This window comes from Primulina huaijiensis, unplaced genomic scaffold, assembly GCF_012295235.1.
Source record: "Primulina huaijiensis isolate GDHJ02 unplaced genomic scaffold, ASM1229523v2 scaffold37281, whole genome shotgun sequence".
Lineage (NCBI taxonomy): Eukaryota > Viridiplantae > Streptophyta > Magnoliopsida > Lamiales > Gesneriaceae > Primulina > Primulina huaijiensis.
Genome location: NW_027358705.1, coordinates 305,695 through 326,146, shown reverse-complemented (window position 1 = coordinate 326,146; position 20,452 = coordinate 305,695). Strand labels below are relative to the sequence as shown.

At 33.9% G+C, this 20,452-nt stretch overlaps 2 protein-coding genes across 4 annotated transcripts; both read right to left on the bottom strand.

Annotated features, from left to right (window-relative positions):
* Window positions 1-492: 492 nt before the first annotated feature.
* LOC140968564 (uncharacterized) lies at window positions 493-5,058 on the bottom strand. Of its 3 annotated transcripts, none has more exons than XM_073429579.1 (2): window positions 4,276-4,353; window positions 493-3,678 (listed from the first exon to the last, which is right to left on the bottom strand). In XM_073429579.1, the coding sequence occupies exon 2, from the start codon at window positions 3,612-3,614 to the stop codon at window positions 615-617; it is 3,000 nt and encodes a 999-aa protein (XP_073285680.1). In that variant the 5' UTR covers window positions 3,615-3,678; window positions 4,276-4,353; the 3' UTR covers window positions 493-614. The 3 variants fall into 3 exon arrangements, with proteins under 3 accessions (XP_073285680.1, XP_073285678.1, XP_073285679.1); XM_073429577.1 differs by lacking the exon at window positions 4,276-4,353 and adding an exon at window positions 4,707-5,058 and having other exon boundaries at window positions 494-3,678; XM_073429578.1 differs by lacking the exon at window positions 4,276-4,353 and adding an exon at window positions 4,372-4,658 and having other exon boundaries at window positions 494-3,678.
* Window positions 5,059-9,543: 4,485 nt separating this feature from the next.
* On the bottom strand, window positions 9,544-18,922 carry LOC140968442 (puromycin-sensitive aminopeptidase-like). Its single transcript, XM_073429386.1, has 33 exons — window positions 18,618-18,922; window positions 18,240-18,314; window positions 18,100-18,144; window positions 17,852-17,992; window positions 17,681-17,756; window positions 16,322-16,398; window positions 15,952-16,065; window positions 15,767-15,841; window positions 15,579-15,686; window positions 15,276-15,488; window positions 15,119-15,180; window positions 15,003-15,030; window positions 14,833-14,919; window positions 14,711-14,736; window positions 13,991-14,054; window positions 13,823-13,903; window positions 13,648-13,695; window positions 13,533-13,551; window positions 13,394-13,398; window positions 13,268-13,279; window positions 13,071-13,127; window positions 12,886-12,995; window positions 12,733-12,813; window positions 12,465-12,648; window positions 11,689-11,837; window positions 11,474-11,612; window positions 11,251-11,397; window positions 11,059-11,140; window positions 10,799-10,974; window positions 10,252-10,362; window positions 10,027-10,143; window positions 9,880-9,951; window positions 9,544-9,781 (listed from the first exon to the last, which is right to left on the bottom strand). The coding sequence occupies exons 1-33, from the start codon at window positions 18,693-18,695 to the stop codon at window positions 9,701-9,703; spliced, it is 2,940 nt and encodes a 979-aa protein (XP_073285487.1). The 5' UTR covers window positions 18,696-18,922; the 3' UTR covers window positions 9,544-9,700.
* Window positions 18,923-20,452: the final 1,530 nt, after the last annotated feature.

Here is a 20,452-nt window from a genome sequence, read left to right as displayed (position 1 = left end):
CTAAATTTAATATATATATGGTCCGTCAATGTACGTATTGAGTGATTATAAAGAATTTTTTATGATTAATTGAATTTATATTAAAATAGAGTAATATCATAATTATAAACTTCAATTTTAAATTATCATATGTTACAATTTGAATTGATTATATTTAAGTTGACCATATCATAATTATAAAAAATAACAAATGTAAATTACAATTTTGAAATTATTAGTTAAAAAACAAAAAAAAATTACTATGACACCGAACTTTTGTCTTTATTATAAAAATTCTTAATAATAAAGGTANTATAACAAAATAGAAAAAGATATCAATTTTTACGTTCACGATTATATAATCCATTTATACAACGACAAAAACAAATCCAATGAAGTCTAATACATTGATATAAAATTTTAAAATTCCATATTCTGCCAGCACTCACTACTTTGTTTAGCATGGTTTGTGTACATATAAATTAAACGAAAAAAATATTAAATAAAGAACACTTAGCAACAGAATTAAATTTTATTTACAAAACAATGAAAAATGCAAAAAGAATTCAGTAGTAAAGTTCAAGTAAATTTTTTTTTAATATAAAATGTCTGAATCAAAATTTTGCTCTTCAACTCTATCGTCGATTCTGCTCAGATGAAATATGGTTTTGAACACTGGTAACAACTCTAGTTAGCCTGCTAAGAGTCTCACGTGCGGACATTGTTTCCGGATGGTTTTCGCCGGATATTGAAGTTCTAATGAAAATGGCTTTCCGGATTAAATCATCCCCTATATCGAACTGTCCACCTCGTACCATCAACTTGGCTCTGACTTCTAGCACGGTAGCTCTTGCCAATGCGAGTTCTTGCCATATCAATGGATTTAGCTGAGCGTTTGTCTGAACGGGTTTCCAGCAAAAGGACTTATCCAACCAGTTTTCGACCGGGGCTCCAAACGTATGATCAGTTGCTTCTAATGCATCTGTGCAGAGACGAAGCAGCTCAAGAGCAGCACTGCACCGAGAGAATGTCATAAAGGTACGAATTGCAAGGGGCAATATCACTTCTTTCACGACAAAAAGCAACTCTGACGCCTTGAGCTCAACAACTACTGGGTCTTTTCCGAATCCTAGGAGCAAGAAACAGGCGGCCCATATGTGATCAGAGTGATTGGATACGAAGCCACGGCTAAAAACAGCTTGTACCATTGCTTGTGCTACTCTGGCGACACCCCTCTTTCGAGCATAGAGTTTTACGAGCTGGTTAAACTGAACGAAACCGTCCCTAGTACAGCCTCTCGCTATATTGAATCTCAAAAGTAACGAGGATGCTTCTGCTTCTGATCTCCGTGAATATGATGATGTGAAACCACATGTCAAGGAGCGTAGAATCTTTTTCAAGACCTGTCGATTCTGGTGTTTCTCGGGTATCTTATGAGCAGCCAGAGCTAAAATGGACACAGGGACCAGTGCTGGTGCAAACCAACCACTTGCAAGAGCCATTCTAGTTGCCAAACTCCTTGGTCCATCAGCATGGTCAAATATGGAAAAGCATACCTCAAAAAGCTGCAAAAGGAAATTGCTGCGTCTTAATGAACTGTTCTCACGACCACTCCATGTTGCATCCCTCAACAGCATCCTATTAACTGTATCCAAAAGTCTACTGGGACTGATAGGCAGCTCAGATAGAATAGCCCCTACGATAGCAAGGCCTAGAGTTAACCTACCAAGTTTTTCCTCAATGGCTCGTAATGCATCGATTTCCGTGACTGATTGATCGGTAACGCTTCCGAGCATTAAAGACATTGCCTCAACCTCTGATAGGTAAGAAAGCTTCAAGGGCTCAAGATTCATCACACCAGATAGGCGTGTGGAAATGATAACATGAGTTTCACCACCTAAACGTGGCAGCAGATCCATTACAAGTTTGTGATCCCACCAGTCCTTTTCACTCTCCAAATTGTCGATTATTAATAAAAAAGGAATGTTTCGCATTAGCTCCTTTCGGACCCTGGCTATTGCAGCTTCCTCTTGCTCTTCAAAGCTCTTGGTTCGACTTTTTTCTGTGCAGCTCTCCACCCCTACATCGATTTCTAAGAACGGCCACAAGTTCAAGTAATTCTGTCGAATGTATCGGCTTTCTCCTCCTATCCATAATACCATCTTATATCTTTGATGGAAGCGGTAAGCAAACTCTAAGAGCAGCTCGGTTTTTCCAATACCCGAGTCTCCGGACACACAAGCAATTCCTTTTCCATAGACGACTTTCATAGATCTCTTTCTCCTGCCATGCTTCCCACTGCTCTTTGATTTTTGTCTCTGCTGAGGTTGAGAAAACTCCGTGTTTTGCAATTCAATCTCCTTTTCGGATTCCTTCCACACAATTGGTTGTTTCCCTTTCCTCTTGCTACTCTCACTTAATCGATCACTTCTATTTTTGTCCATTGAATTAGTCCTCGCCCGGCCAATTGTCAAGTTCCTTTTCATGGGTCTGGCCTTGATCTTGAAATAGTCTCTCTCGGCATCTCCACTGATGTCCCCGAAAAGTAAAAATTCAAGCTCGGACAACTCCTTTTTCCGACCGATGAACTTCTCATTCCGAAGAAAAGGGAACTCTTCTTTCTCCACTTTTTCTCTCCACTTGGTCAGTCTATCCACAATACTTCTCCTTCCCAACCTCAATGCCAACAGGGTGACAGCTCTTAATATGCAATCTCTCCAGTTACCATCCTGCGCCTCTAGTTTCCACTCGTCAGCCTGTGAAAGGGAGTTGACAGAATCTTTCCATTCCTCCTCTAGTCCGCCATAGAGTAGCCAGAGCTCACCGCCGTATTTCTCCCAAAGACCTCCTCTTTTCTCGATAATATCTCTCACGAGGCAATCATCAGGGCCCAAATCAAAGTACACCGGAACCAAGTTCTTCTTCACAGAGAATAATCTCAGCTCTTCGATGGTGTATGGGTTCCTGAATGACTTTCTGGTCAAGATAACGACTCCAAATGTACAACCATCCATAGCTTTCTCAACGATTCTATGCTTACGAGAACTTCGACATCTAGCCCTGTCTGTTACAAAACAACTCAAACCTTGAACCTCTAACTCGGAACGAAGCCAATTAGCGAACCTAAGCAGTGAAGGCTTCCGTCCATGAAAACCTATGTAGACGTCACAACTCCTCAGTCTATTTAAAGAAAAGGAATTCGGAGGAACTGCGATTTCGAGAAATTTACCAGGCCCTTTTGTTTTAGTATTTTGCTTAGAACAATCATTCTTATGACCTATGTTGTAAATTGACAAGGGACTATCAGATACTCCCAATGATGAAGATACATTTTCAAACTTCCTGAGATCATTCAATGGACGCCTGGTTGCACCAGGATAATCATTAGTTGACGCAAATATGGCGCTTGTTAAATATTCTGATTCCACAGTCCTACTCAAATCTAGGGAATCCAAGTTTGTGACAGTAGCCTCACATGAATTGTCAGAACGTGCAGATACGAGTACTGTACTTGCGCTTGGAGAAAAGAAGGGTGATTGATTTGCCGAAAAAAATGCTGATGAGGATGATGAGAGATTCCTTAAAGACGAATAAGGTAACGGTCCGAATCCACGACTATCTTCTCGAGTATTCATTTTTACAGTCCCGCAATAAGACGTCAGCTGAAATTATATGCATTCTTGAAAAGGAAAATAACACCTGAAATAGAGAACAAGGATTCAAAACTTCAAAATGTATAACATCATCAGAACTTGATACATAGGCCAAAAGGAGAATAACATCAATACATCACACAAGTAAAAAGAAAAAGTGTAGCAAGCACAGGAAATCAATCGTTGCAAAAGCAGACAAATTTAGTCGTTAGTTGAAGTTTAAAAAGACTGAATAACCACAAACATATGCAGCGTGATAAATTTTCACATTCAATCATCTAGGATCCATTTTGAACCATGAAACATCATCGTTGACATTCGATGGTAGCATTGAAGACTGAAGAGCTTCAAATTCAAAGCATTGTAGATCTAAAGAAAACTCCAAGCGCAATAAAAACAGCTAAAACAAAAGATGCACAATCATAATTCAATAACACAAACCCAAGTAATCATGATTCAGATCCGAAGAACTTAAATCAAAACAAAAAATTTCGATCTCGATGTTTCAACATTATTTATTCTTTTTCACATCAAATCCAGGAACCCACGATCATTTGTTCGAACTTTATCCAAATCATCGTGATTCCCAGAATCAATTACAAAAAGTCAAATGAAAACGACTAAAACATAAATTCCCTTTTACCATACGCAAGCATCAACAAGCTAAATCATCGAATCTAAGTGAGAGAAAAAATAGCAAAATCTTAAGCGAAAACGACGCCTTCAAATTCCTTTATACCTGGACCAAAGCTTCAAAAACTCGACTTAAATTCTTGCGTAGAGCCCACAAGCAACTTCTCAAAAAGATCTTTATGGAACCTTTAGATACTCTCAAGAATGATTACTCAAACGTCAAACAATGTTTTGTTTTCACACAAGTTGACAAGTGACTATGCAAAAGGGAGTATTTTGTCAAAGGAGAGTGGACTGAAGTAAGAAAAGTTTTTACTATTCAAGAAGAAAAGTTTTTACTGTTCATGAGACCGACTTGCTCTTGGAAATTGGTAGAAAAAGGGCAATAAAGATTTTGATTCCAAAATACATGGAGAAAGAAAATTAGGGAAACTGATTTACCTTTTATGAAAAAAATCTAATGGGTTCGCGCTTCTTTACCCTCTTCACAAAAACCCAGAACCCATAAGACCCCTCCAGATAAACTCACGTATATATCTAAAAAATGCAACCTTTTTTTCCCTCTCTGTTCTGGCCACGCTCACTCTCGCTTTTGTTCTGTATCTCCTAACTAAATCCCATTAATCCCTCTCATTCGATCCCTTCACGCAGATATGCATGTATATGTAATAAATGTAGATATACTAGAATAAGATGTGTGTAAAACTGAGAAAAAAGGGGTCGGAAAAGTAATGAAAACTGGTGGAGAAAGATTGGAGGCGCAGAGCCATCCAAGTCGGGTCCGACACAAATGGATGGATATGTCGAGGAATGCTGCTTTTGTCAAAGGTTTTTTTTCTTTTATTAAAAAAAAAAACATTTTGTCAAAGGTTTTTTTTTGGTTTTTTAATCAACAACAAAGGACTGTAACATTTAGGGTGCACGCAGTATTAAACCTATAAATTTAACCTTTTATCACATCAAAAATTAAAAAATATCGATTTCTATAAAATCTTCACAATCATAAATTCACAAAACAACTTTTTGTCGGACCTCACCAATTAATACATCATTTCACAACAAATCAACAACTATTTAAAAAAAAAATCAAAGTGATCGACCACCGCTGTGTGTGGGCCCACACCGGCTCGAAGAGAGGGCCGTGCATCACACTTTATATCGATAAAACAAAAACTTGCGTGAGATGGTCTCACGGGTCGTATTTGTGAGATGAATATCTTATTCGGGTCATCAATGAAAAAGTATTATTTTTTATGCTAAGAGTATTACTTTTTATTGTGAATATGGGTAGGATTGACCCGTCTCACAGATTAAGATCCGTGAGACGGTCTCACATGAGACTCACTCTATCGGGGAGGGTCTTCAATTTATTTTTTTTAAAAAAATTTACAATCCAAACATTAGCTAATTAATTTTTTTCCCTTTCCCTTCAAAGTTTTGAAGCCTGATGGTAGTTTGAATCATTAAATCAAATAGAGTGGGTCTCATGTGAGACCGTCTCACGGATGTTAATCTGTGAGACGGGTTAACCCTACCCATATTCACAATAAAAAGTAATACTCTTAGCATAAAAAATAATAATTTTTCATGGATGACCCAAATAAGATATCCGTCTCACAAATACGACCCGTGCGACCGTCTCACACAAGTTTCTGTCAATCAAATAAGCCACCCTTATTCATCAATCCGCAGCGTTTGTGTAACATTTATTTGCATTGAAAAAGTAGTATTCTGCTAGCTATACATTATTATACAATGATGTTGAATTGAATGATTCACATTTTGCATATATGGACATTATTTTGTGGTTATAGCGTTTATTGCTTCAATAACGCATACTAATTGTGGGATGGGATAATTAAATGCTGATATTTTAAAAGCAAAAGGATTAAATGGTGGGTGTGCACCCTCATTTGTTTGCTGTTTGAATAATTGAATGATTAAAGGTCATCTTGTACCACATTCGATGTTGTTGAGTTCGTGAGTAATTATTTTAATATCTCGCCGTTATTAAATCATGTGAATTTCTTACATGTTAATGAAATTGACATCACTTGTTGATGATTCAAGGACTAAAATACCACATAATATAGAGACAAACATTCTAGATATTATAAGTAGAAACGAAGTGATAGTTGATGCATTATAGTTCGTGTCCTCCTAAAATCTTGAAATTGGGTACATGCATGTGTTCTCAAAAACTGTAGAAAATGAGTCTGCTTGTAGATTTTTATGTTCGTGCAGTATCACTAATCTTGAAACAAATCGATAGAGTCACATCACACTCATATTTGGGAAATCTTGGATTTAGGTATTCAAAGTATATAATATATATACACTAGCGACATAGCACATGCGTTACATGTATATAATATTTATGGTTTTTTTGAAAGAAAAAAAAAAAAACGCAACAAAATACACACATATGTATGTATGGATATTTGTTGTGGTCCTGTTGTCAAGAGTGTTAAACATGTGTTTTCTCTGAATCCGAAGTATCAATCTGCATTTGGAATTTTGTTTGATGGAAATTTAAAATCAAGCTGGCTATGGTCAATTTTTCAGACAAAAATCCGTTTGAAGTATTCATTGTCATGCTAATTTCTTGCTTTATTTGGAGGAAATCAATGGTTGGTAAATCAAGGCGACGGATCTACACCCCCATACACACCATACAATATTAAAATAAAAAAAAATCATCATATTCTAACATGATATTATATCTATTAAAAAATATTTAATTTTAAGATTTTCAAAGATATATTATAAAAATAATTATTTATAAAAATGCAACGTTCCAATAAAGTTCACTCACTCCCTGGTATGCTATTTGTTTGTCATCTGTCAAGGGGATTAATGAGCTAATTTAATAATCTTTGTTGAATATTGTAGAATCTAATATTTAAATGTAAACGTTTTTTGATCTTATCCTTTCACCAATTATTTAAAAAATAAAAAATAAAAATCATCAAATATGAGGAAATTCAAGTAAATAGATGTGAAAAATGGGGAAGCACAAGTCCCCAATAAAGTTTAACTACCCAAATTAAATTTTCTTCTCCTATCTTCATAAATTTTTGGTGCTCAAAACTATTAAATCACGTAAATTTATGCTCAAAACGATTAGATCATGTGTATCTCTCGTAAATATACGACACAAACATATTAAGAGATCCAAACACAAGATATTTAAAATCAAATTGAGCCAATGGAGGGATTTTTTTTCCCATTTATATTTGCTAGTTTAATTTTCAAGGGGCAAAGCAGAGAATTTGTAAGAATTGTCAACAAACGTGTTCTGTGGCCATGTTTCACGTAATGATTATAATTGAAACATTAGATTGTAAATAAAACAAAGGTAGCTTGCTTTTAAATCTTTAAATTCCAATATAAGTTTGTGTTCAGTTTTCATCACAGAAAAAAAAAAATACATTTCAGCATTCTTTGATTTTAAAAAAAATATATATTATGATTATTTGGGTTCACATATCTATTCACGGATAAAAATTGATACAAAATATTGAATTGTAATATTGATTTATTATATTTAAGTACCTAATTTTTAATATCTGATATAAAATAAGATTTTGTGTATAAAATCAGAACAATTTTATTGGTATCAAACTTGCTACACTTGTTTGTGTACTCAAATATCATAAAATAATATTAAATCTAAAACAGTCGATACTCAAATATTATATATTAATACTACATTTTCAATGTTTTGTATCGATTTTCATCTGAAAAAAGACGTGTAATTAACACCAATATTTGTTATATATGTTTGATAATCAAAAATCATGTATTAGTAACAGATTCGAAATAATTTATATTCAAATATCATATATCAGTAACATATATGAAACAGTTGATACTCGAATATCATATATTGGTATTTCGTTTTCAAGGTTTTGTATTGATTTTTATCCGAAAAGTTGTGGGCTTAGAGAGTTAGAGTGTCCAAAAACAAATTTTTTGAATAAAAAAAGCAAGCATATTTTTTCCAAAATAAACTGAGCACAAACCCAAGTTTGAGTTTGAGGATTTAGAAACAATTTACCCATAAAATAACTATTGTCAAATTCTAATTTTATAATTTTTTATGATTATTAATTATATATATTTTGAATTTGAATATTATTAACCATTAATCAATATGATGTTTCTTGGGGTTTTGTTTTTTAAAAAATAATTTTAAAAATAAGATAGATGTCGGAGTTGCTACAAGCATTTATTTTTTTAAAAAAAAGAAATTACTTTTATTTATTTATTATTATTATCATTATTTATTAATTTTAGACACATATATTATTAGTAAAATAAGAAGACTACATGCAAAAAACAAGAGCTAAAATATGGTTGTTAAGTTTTCGGGAAAAATATATATATGCGCATCCATCCACTTATTTTTTATTTTATTATTACTAGTAATACGATTAATAAAAAATAATAATAGTTCAAATATAAAAATTCTTGAATTTTAAGTATACAAAATTTTTGCATTTGTACTTTTTAATTTTTTAAACCAAATTTTTTTATTTATTTAAATATACGCTGATTTAGTTTTAAAAAAATAAATATAAAAGAAGATGTGCATGAATATCGATCCACTTATTGTTTATTTTTTAAAATCAATGAAGTTGATTTTCCATTTTTTGTATGTGGATTATTTGAAACATAAATCATTTTTTTTCGTAGGCAAAAATTTTAAATCTGAGCAAAATTGTCGAAAGATAAATTTTTTAATATTTTTAAAATAAATATTTTTTTAAATCGTTGATCGGTTCTTAAATTTTAAAATTATTTATCTTTCAACATCGTCCGTTAACAAAAAATGGAAGTTGAAATTCAAATTCATTAATATTTAAAAATAAAAAATAAACGGATCTACACATTTAAATAAAAAATCTAAATCAAAATAAATAAAAAATTTTATTTAAAAAAATAAAGAAAGATACAAATTCAAAAATTTTGGTTTCATATTCCAACTATTATTATTATTTTTTATTAATCATAACAATGACAATAATAAAATAAAAAATAAGTTGACGAATACTCATATACATATTTTTTCCAAAACTAAATTAACAGACGCTACAAAATATATTACAACCTCCGTCATTGATGATGATATTTTCGCTTAAATTTGTAAAACTCCACATTCTGCTTTTTTTTTTTAAAAAAAAATTTACTTTTTTTAAAAACCCGATGTTTCTTGAATAACATTAACCTAATTAAAATATGAAAATCCCCAGCCCCAATTGAATCAAAAAAAATATGCTTCCGATATACTAGATCAAACTCCGAATTGATTATCATATAAGCACACATCTCCAACTGGTGGCAGTCCTTGAACTTTCAACCAAAACAAGAAACATAAAGAAAGATCAAGCATTCAACCTCTTCGACGCCAAAACAAGAAACATAGAAAGGGATCAAGCATTCAAGCTCTTCGACGCGATCTCAAACACATTCTCCGATAGCCCGTTTGCTGCCAGAATCATTTTGAGTTGCTCCTGCAACAGTGTAATTTGATGTTATTAGGACACCGGAACTCGAAATCTTTTGCTGGAAGGACTTTTTCTCAATGTTGGTGAGAATAGACTGTATTTACCTTCGCAAGAGCTTGACGAGTTTCGTCGTAACGCTTCCATCTAGATAAGGCAGATACCATGCGTGAAGCCACCTACAGCGGATGTTACACGATTTTAAGGAAACATGGCAGACATCAAATTGGCAAAAGTTTTAAGTATGATCTGACCTGAGGATTCAGCTTATCGAGCTGAACCACCATTTCGCCTACAAACTTGTAGCCCGATCCATCTTTGGCATGGAAGTTGACTGGACATCCACAGAATCCTCCAACGAGTGCGTACACCTGTATTCGTTTAAAAATAAATAGCATAATTCTTGCAAAAAGAGATTTTGTTTTGTAAAAAAACAATCTTCAGAGTCGGAAGTAAACAACTTTTGGTTCGTTAAAAACCTTGTTTGGATTGCGCATGTCAAAGGCGGGATGGTCTAGGAGTTTCCGTACATTTTCTACATTCCCAGGGACATTCGACGAAGCTTGAATCGCAAGCCACTTGTTTACCACCTGGTGAAAAGAAAATTAAACTTCTCAGTTTTGCATAAAGCCCACAGAAATATCGATGCACCGATATAGTTCTGAGATTTATTATCATGCGGTACATAGATAAAAGAGTAACGAAGAGAAAATCTTAAATGTCTCAGTCGCACAATTGGACCTGCAATTTTCTCTACATACGTTCCACACGTACCTAATCAAAGGTATGCCGCCACACTAAAAGTTGCATACTAAAAGTTATAACTAGTAGTAGTACAGCCACCCAAAAATTATAAACTGCACGGTAGTCAAAGCACAATGCTTCGACGCTTTGCTACATGCACGGACAGGAGACAGCCACACAGGATAGTGTCGGCAATTATAGCCACCAAATGACATGATAAAGTTCCAGATAAAAAAGATTCAGAAACGAAACTAGATTACCGAGAGATGCAACAGGGCATACCAAGAAATCGTTCTGCCACTTGTTGTAGAAATCAGCCAAAGCCTCATCCCGAATATTACCAGGTTTTCGATCAAGAGCTAACAAGGCCGCAATTTCATCAGTCATGTTCGTGGAATTTCTATATTCGTTCAAGACAAGATCAGTTGTTTCTACATCTTCAAGTGCACCAAGATATGCTGCCAAACCATAGACGCATCTTTACATTAGTTTAAGTTGAATTTAATTATAAATAAAAATAAATACAAATATCAACAACATACCGAGGGCAGTATTTTTGAGAGCACGCCTTGCCATATCTGAATGGTTAAATTCATATTCCTCAGAACTCCGGTTTTTTTTCACCTGTGAAGCATGCGCAAGAGAACATACTCAAAATACCAAAATTTCGAGGAATGACGAGTTATTTCTAATTCTTTTTTTCACAAGACTAAGAGAATATAACATCAATGCACCGTATGGAGTAACTCTTCTTTCAATTCGGAAGCAATCTGCTTTCTGATGAAAGTCCTAACTATATGAACAGCATCAGGGTCAGCAACGTCCATCAAGTCCATTATTTCCCCTTCACCAGGCAGAGTCATTGCCTTGGCAATAAATTCCTAAATAACCAGCAGCGTGTAAAGAAAATTCGCGAATCTACAAAGAAAAGAAAATGTGAGACAGATCTGTGTATACCTTATCCAAGCTTGAATCACAAAGTATGCATTCGATTCCGTGCAGAAACTGATTATTTAAAACCAAAGGCTTGTTGTTCTGAAAATCAGATACGAGGCCAAGCATCAATTTTCTTGCCAACACCTGCCCAGCCTCCCAACTGAAGCAGAAAAGGATGCTTCAGAATTTCAAGAAATTCAATTAGTAAACGTTATGCCTATTTCGAAATTACGTACCGATTGAATTCGTCAGAATCATTGGCGAGGAGGAAATAAAGATCATCATCAGTGATATCAGAATCCAGTCGAATAGGAGCACTATAACCCCTTAATAAAGATGGTATGGGTCGCTCTGGGATGTCGTTGAACTCAAATTCTACCTCTTTCTGCTCAAAATGAACCACAAGCTTAACATATTGGAAGAAGAATAATAAATAGATCATCACTGTAAAACTATCAAATGGAACATGGAATGGTTTAAACATCTTGAGATGTGAAGAAGTGCAAGATTTCGGAGAATGATAACTTGAAAGCACCAGATGGCTCATGACAAAAAAAAATGAATATGTTGATGGATAAAATAAAAGCAACTGAAAATACGATCAGACATTCAAAAGTTCTGGAGACATCTCTCCCTAGGATGCTAACTCAAATATCATTTGATTCGTCTTTAAAATTATCAAACTCTAGTCAAGCTAAAAACGTGATCAAATAAATTTTAGAGCAGAATTGGAACCCGAATAGCTCCCAAGTCTGACAAATTTATCGACATTTATTAGATAATTTAGTATTAAATGAGCTTATGAGTTTGAGTATAATTGGAGCCCACGGTCGATAAATAAAAGGAGCACTAATCCTACTCCAAGTAAAGATAAATTTGAGCACAAAGTAGCTCAATGAGCGAAAGTTGAGTGCCAAGTAAGAATACTCGAGCTCGAGTTTCTAGATTCTGACTCGATTCAATTCATTCGCAACTCTAGTCATCACTTAACAAAGCGTAGTTCTAGATTAACCTTAGTCACTCTGAGCACTGTCGTGTGGACAGCTTGGCCATTTTCAGTGAGACTCTCCAACTTTCCTTCATGGTATACAGAGGATAGAGGCATGTCCTTGCCATCGGAGCCAAGAAGACCCAATGCTACAGGAATAAACATTGGCTCTTTAACTGGTTGTCCTGGAGTTGGGGGAACCTCCTGGCTGCATGACAATCAAATTATGCTATTCATCAAGTCAACAGCCAAAAAAAAAAAGTTGGATTTGAATGAAAACACAAGTTCTAACCTAAACTTGAGAGAATAAGTCTTGGATTGGGTATTATAGCTAGAAGCAACCTTCAGACGAGGTGTCCCAGCTTGGGAGTACCTACATTTTCCATTTAAATCAAGTACCAAACACAATCTATTGTTGAAAGTTAAAGCAGGGTTAACAACATACCAGAGCAAGAAATTGGAAAAATCAGCACCATTTGCATCTCTCATGGCAGCAAAGAAGTCTTCACATGTCACGGCATGCCCATCATGCCTCTCAAAATATAAATCCATGCCCTAAAAAGATGAAGTGATTCACTTAGAACGGTAATATATGGTTATATTTGATCAGGCAACAATTTTCTTCTTTACCTTCCGAAATCCTGAACTACCCAACAATGTTTTGTACATTCTGACCACTTCAGCTCCCTGATAAAAGCAGATTCAAATAAGCAAAGATAAAACCAAAACTAATCCATAACTCCGACAACTCAAATATCCCGAAGCACAAGGGACCAACCCTCAGCCCAAGGCAAAAACAAATGATTAAAAGACAGAAACAAGCCAACCTTTTCATACACCTGTAAATAAGGAAATAAAACCAGGAAGAAAAAAGAACAGTGAGGCAATTGTCCAAACAGATAGAAGAAACTTCAAGTTAAAGAGATAGAATGATGATGAAGCCAGAGAAATACCGTTACTGCATATTTTAATTTAAGGCCAACCGTCATATCCATTGCATCAGTAGAAGAAAGAGCCAAAAAATCCAAACATCAGATGAAAGTAATGAAAAAATCACAGTATACGAGTCAAACATAGAAAATAGGCACTTGCCAGTGTAAAAGTTATCCATCTGTCAAAAGGAAAAACGAGAAAGAAGTTCATACAATATAAAGAAAAGGTGGCACTAGTTATTTAAATGGAATTAGCAGAAGAGTATGTTTGAAACCTTAATATAAGAGTGAGGTCGCACAGGATGAGCCATCGGACCAGCATCCTGAAAATCAGGATAAACGCCAGTGACTACAACTCATGATGCTTGATAGGTTCCCATATATCAAACCATAAAAAGCTGAAATTGATAAAACGTAAGTCGAAATGCAACTAGATTACTTTGCCCATACCTGAGGAAATTGATAAGTTCTAAGTGTTGAAACGTCAGCTATCCGTTTTACTGTACGACTGCCCATGTCAGATGAAAATTCCTGGAAATAGGCATTTCATTTAATGTTTTCGAGCGGGGATGCCATTATAACCTTAAATGCCTATTTCAACATAAGACGTGTCTCCACCTGATCCCGGAAAACAGTGAGGCCTTCCTTCAAGCTAAGCTGGAACCAATCCCGGCATGTCACTCTGGAATTCAGTTGAATGGCAACATTAATGTTAAGTCTGCATAACAACTCAAATGGTGCATTCTACAAGATTACAGCACAAGATCACAAAATTCATTTCAAAGAAATCAACTGGTGCAAATCATGAGTGAGCTAAACTTCCGTTTTTGGGGAAAACAATTCCCCCCGAAGCAAAAGCAAACACTCTCGTTCATTTTTTTTCTTCGCCAAAAATATAATTTTATCCTTTTGATATCTTCGCCATAATACTCTATTATTATATTAAAAGACAAAACAATATTTTAAATTATTTTATAAAACAGTTTCTGACATGATTTGACATCTCCAGTAACAAGTTTAATTTCCCAAAAGAAAACCAAACAAGTGCTATAATTAATTCTCTTACGAAATCGTGCGGAAAAATAAAGATAACTAACCAACCAAGGTCACAATCGAGTACTCCAATATACAAGGTAAGAAAATGGATAAATAATTAGACACACAATTTACTTCACGAAAACGTTTCCTAAAACTCCCAAACCAAACAAGTCCTATAGTTATCTTCTGAAATCATGCGCTGAAACAAAAAAATAGCCAATCAATGCACAACTGAATACTCCAATACATGAGATAAAAAAGTAGATAATTTCAGGGCACTGATGAGAGCAACAAGCTAACCTGTTTCCTGTCCAGTTGTGAAAATACTGCGAAAACAGATGAGAAAAATTAAGAACGGGCAAAGAACAGTTAGGTCACCTGTTCAAGAAAATTTTAGTTGTAGTAATCTAAAGATGACACACCTCATGGCCAATGACTCCCAAAATTGCAGCATAATCTCCATCTGTAGCAGTTTCAGGAGATGCAAGGACCAGTTTGGAATTAAAAATCTGCAAAAAGTCAATCAGAGAATTCAAGGCAACATATCGATTACATAGGTTCATAAAAAGCAGTGGATAGCTATTCAACATACATTCAAACTCTTGTTTTCCATGGCTCCCCTGTCAATCAGGATGAATAGAGATCCTTTAGAAATGTTTTAATATATATCTAAAGCATGAAATACAGACTTCAGATGTACAAACTGACATGTTAAAATCTGGAACAGCTACAATATTAAACAGATCCAGGTCATACTCTAGCCCGAAAACCTATGCAAAAAGAAAATATCAAAGGGTAAAGAATCAATGAAGTGCATTTAAGGCAACCATAACCTTGAAAGCACTTAAAAAAGTATACAACTCACATCTTCATCCCACTTCATTGAAGCTTTCAAAGAATACATGGCATGAACTGTCTTTGGCAGATCTTGCACAGGGGTCCAGATTCTAAGTAAGACCTTTCGACCTGAACGTGTCATAAAAGTGTCATCTCTGCTCTCCAACTGTCCAGCAACTAAAGCAAATAGATAGCATGGTTTCACAAAAGGATCCTCCCATATCACGTAATGCATGTTCCCCTGCATTAATGCAACAAATAATGCAAATCACACTGCCATCTACATCAAAAATCATTTTCAGACACAAATAAAAAAAAGAAAATAAATCACCTCCATGTCTCCTTGCTCTATAAGATTTCCGTTAGACAACAATACAGGGTACAATGACTTGTCCGCTTCAATACGGCAAGTGTATTTCGCCATGATATCAGGACGATCCTAATGTTGTAACCAAACTTTTAGTAGCAAGTTTCAAAAGAACAGATGCACAAGTTTTGACATCAAATTCAGTAGCATACTTGATAAAATGTAATTTTCCGAAAACCCTCTGCTTCACATTGCGTGCAAAAATTTCCAGAGGACTTGTAAAGCCCCTGTATTAATAATCCATAGAAGAACAAAATGAGAAATCAGACACAAAACATAGATGTGCATCAATAAATTTACAATACAATCACAAGATGGCTCCAAATTTAGGAAGAACCTCTAAACTTGTGTTCTTCTCCGGATAGATTTCAGTGACAATTTCCAATATAAATTTACCAACTGGAGGTGATTCGATAGTCAGGTGGCGTGAGTCTATGCAAAAATCATCCTCCTGTAAAGAAAGATTTGTACTCTATTAAGCACTAAGGAATCAAGTGTATGTGATATCAAATAAACTTTTAAATTCTGAGATCAGATAAAATTTTCAATTGTGAGTGTGATAAATGGCACAATAGGAAAATCAACCCAGACACCAAAAACAAGGGGATTAAATAGTATTATCTAACGAATATAGTAAAATTGATGCAAAAAGTCATTTATCAACTGATAGCTTAGACAAAGTTCAGTACATGCCTAATGCCACATACCTTCAGTTCCTTGCCATCCATCTTCAGTGAAATCAGTTTCAAGTCTACCCCATCCAAGACTAGAGGTGAAGAACAACCTGTTTATGAAGATAAGTAGATGATAGAGATTTTTTCTCAAGAATATCCAAATAATTTCAATTATGATAAGACACGACTCAAGGTCTCTTTGCCAGCATAATTGAAAAATAACGACGTGTAAATTCGCATAAGATACTTTAAATTAAAAACAAATTATTATAGGAGGTGTAAGGTGCACTTAGGTGCCTAGGTATCATACAGTCCAGGCCAAGATACAGGCTAGGCATAAACCTTTTCAGATGAGGTGCACTGAAGTTTAATATAATAAAATGTAAACATGGGAGTAAAATTTCGTGAACCATCCAATATGGGCTTTACAAACTATTAAGCCAAAAAAAAACAAATATTTGGTCAAAGGAAAAACACTTCAAACAGCGAAGGGCCAGAAATCTGACTTGTGGACTTCTAATTCAGCTTTTCTTCAAAATATGAGAAAACAAAAACCTCTTTTTTTACTATTTTATCCAAACACAAACTGCTACTGTTACTTTGAAAAAGACACTTAAATAACACTTGCTTGCCAACAGAGGCGGATCAGGCTAGCTCCTTCCTTATGGGCTTCCCTATAATGGCCTAGGCTAGTGTCTTTTATTAGGTAAATGCCAACTATAAATATATTTATGGGCTGTCTAATGACCCAATCAATTTTTTTAGCTTGAACATGCACTTCTTTTGAAACTATTTCTTGCAGATTTGAAATCATTTGTGTTAATTTATTGGTTTGGTTTAAAGAAACAAAAGAATACAAAAGAATATATTTAAAATCAATTATATTTACATTTTTATCCTAGAAATATAGATATAGAAAAAAATAAGATTGTATCAAATTTTAAAATTCAATAAAATCTTTGAACTAATAATAAATCAACAATATTAAAATTCTCAATTTTGTTTTCAGGAAATCATTTAGAAGTAAATGAATACTCAAAGTATTAAGCATAAACAAAATTATATATGAAATTAGGAATTTGATTTTTCATTTTATTAACTCATTAGTTATTTAATTAATTTTATTATGAAAAATATTTTGAGAAGTGGCATAGATATAGACAGATGAAATTCAAAATTCCGATTTAGTCCCCTCAAACACGAGCTCCTGGTTATGCCCCTGCTTGCCAAACATTTTTTAAGCCAAGTGCTTTTGTAAGTGGAACAAAAGAGACACCAAATTTTAAATTTAAAGGATAAGAAACAAAAGGACACAACTTCAGATTTGGTAAGTTTTTATAGTGAAAGAAGGGAAGAAACAATCAAAAAAATATTAAAAAGATGATCAGATACCTTCAACTTTTGAATATACAGCAATTTTGGAAAACACGATAGTTTTTTCCTCACCAAGGGTAAACTTCAGATCAACCTAAGAAAATGGCGTAAGTTCAGATTGGTAAAGAGAAAAATTTCAGAAATTAATGTCCATTTATTAAATCTGTCAACCAGCATCTAGATGCATACCGTGTCAAAGAAGTAATCAGGTTGCTTATAGTCCTTTAAAAAGATCTCTTTCGGTGTCTCCATAGTAGATTCTTCAACTTGCTTTGGCAGTGGTCCTGTTGCAACTGAGCAAATAAACCTTCTACCAATACTCGGAACGCGCTAGAAGATGTTGAAAACAAGTGAAAGGAATTGTGTTACCAAGAGAACTTGACGATTTTATAAGTTTCAGGAAATCAATATGCTCCCTTATGAATGTATGAACTTACAGGTAATGACTGATTTGGTAATCGACAACTCTTCAGATAAGAAACCTAGTGGGAATAGTCGAGCAATTGTATTTGAAAAGGCACAATCAAAACAGGAGAGTGATATCTGAAGCCAAAATGCATAAGCAAAGCACACAAACCTCGGAACTAGGTATTTTTCTGCACCAGCAAATATTTTTTACCAAACGCCCCCTAACACGACAACTTAAGCGAAGCTGAAATATTACAAAAGATCTCTCAGTCACTTTAACACCTGAGATTCAAGATGCAGCGTACATTTCCAACAAGCAGAAAACAGCAATCCAATCCTTTCAACTGGTATGCGAATTACGACTGGCAAAACTTTTCATACGCAGCCAAAAAAAAAAAAACAATTCTATTGAGTATCAAAATGTTCAAAAATAGTCATACGACAGAGCCATACATTTACGTAACTTTTTCAACAATGAAAGATATGAATATAAACACGAGCTAAAGAAACTGAAAAATTGAAAACAAAATATAGATCGAGGAATTACAGGAGTGTTAGAGACCAAACCCATGAGACACGTCTTTGACAAGATCGAAGCTTTACATGGTAGAAACAATCGAGACATTATACAATCAAAACAACTCTGACTCCTAAATAATCTGACAAGAACGATTACAACTTATTTCACAAAAAACCAGTCTGAGTATTCAGTTCTTCCTATAAACCAGGAAATACTTTGACTTCAATATTTGAAAAAAGAATCGATTTTTAACTAAAACAAGGGATACCCAGATAAAATTAACACCATGGAAATTCAAGGAGAAAGCGAAAAACGCCGCAATTGATAAAACAGAAAACCTGAGCAGAAATTTTAGTGAAACAGAGAGAACACGGGCTCTTATAAGGTCGTACACCGTATGGATAAATTGAAATTATTGGATCAGAAAAATCATACATATATATATATGAAGAAAGATAATTAAAATAAGAAATGCAAAATAATTAAACTCTAATTCCAATGTCATCGCCCTGCCGTCTTGGTTACCTTTTTGTATGATCACGAGTGGAGAGAAGAAATAGCGATCTCTCAGAAAAACCTAAGAAAAAACTGATGTTTAGATTTCTGTCCCAGGTATCGACAACAATGAAAATTGTNTAGGATCATATCATCGTATGATATCTGAGACATGATCTTTCCCTAAAAAAATCATAGATATGATATATTTTAAAATTTTAAAATAATCTATGTAATATTAACAAATTAATAACCTAGTCAAAACCTATATGATATGGCTGATATAATAATTTTTTTCTAAATACAAAATCAAAATTTATTTAATTCTCCGATACATTTTAAATAAATATATTTCTTCTGACTTAAACATAATTACATTGGAATATGTTTAAAAATGGAATTGCTAAAATGTATCTTATGATGTAATAAAGCACTTAACAATTTATCTTATAATGAAGTGCAAATAATAAGATATTAATATTTAAATTTTATAAATGATTACTGTTAATGTCATATACCATTATTTTATTATTGAAATATATTGTTTTATCATCAATATAACATGTATCTTTCTTCGTCTCATTCACAAATCAACCGGTGACTAACGATACAAATATCTAGCCGATTAAATTTTAAAATACAAAAAAAAAATATTGGAGTTCGAGTAGTTGACAAGTACTTAAATTTGGGAAATTCATCTAAAAACGCATTTGAGCGACTCAAACTAGATCGAAACCAACATCAGGTTGTTGCAACCCTTGGCAACCCAAATGATTGCACATTTTTAGGACGAAAAATGTTAAAATCAAGATAAAAATGATAGTAATTAATTAAAACGACCTCGGAAGGTTTTATCTCTTGCTCTTAGGTTCACAAGAACGCTTAAGATATGACACATAATATTTGGGAAATGTTTTTTATTTTCAGAAATATTTAGATATATGTCTTCCAACGGGCGCAAAATGTATACAACACGACATATCTAAAAAGTCTTGAAAAAAAAAAATTTCCTTCAAAAAAAAAAAAAGTCTTGAAAATTAGATAATTCTTCAAATTTCTAGTTAAGTTTGTTTTAGCAAGCATTGACCTTCAAAATGTTGAAGTACTCCAAAAAATAAGTGTTTCTATAATTAGACCGATTGGTTAGACCGAAAATCTTTCACGAATCCGATTCAGATATCGTACAAAAATCGTTTGATCAATCCAACCTGTGAAGAACTCGACTGGTCCGGTTCATAAATTTTTAATTTTTTTAAATTCAATTTTTTTTGTTTTATATGTCATTTGGATTTTAAAATTTATTAAAATATTTATTTACTAATATTAGATATAACAACAATCCGATCAAACCGTTATTTAAGGAAGAA

Excerpts from the sequence above, each read along its gene's own strand:
- LOC140968442 (XM_073429386.1), bottom strand. The coding sequence starts at position 18,695 with ATGTCTCGATTGTTTCTACCATGTAAAGCTTCGATCTTGTCAAAGACG. Across the intron at positions 18,145-18,239 it reads GAAAAATACCTAGTTCCGAG|GTTTCTTATCTGAAGAGTTG; the intron begins GTTTGTGTGCTT and ends TATTCCCACTAG. Across the intron at positions 10,975-11,058 it reads TCTCAAAAATACTGCCCTCG|CATATCTTGGTGCACTTGAA; the intron begins GTATGTTGTTGA and ends ATGGTTTGGCAG.
- LOC140968564 (XM_073429577.1), bottom strand. The coding sequence starts at position 3,614 with ATGAATACTCGAGAAGATAGTCGTGGATTCGGACCGTTACCTTATTCG.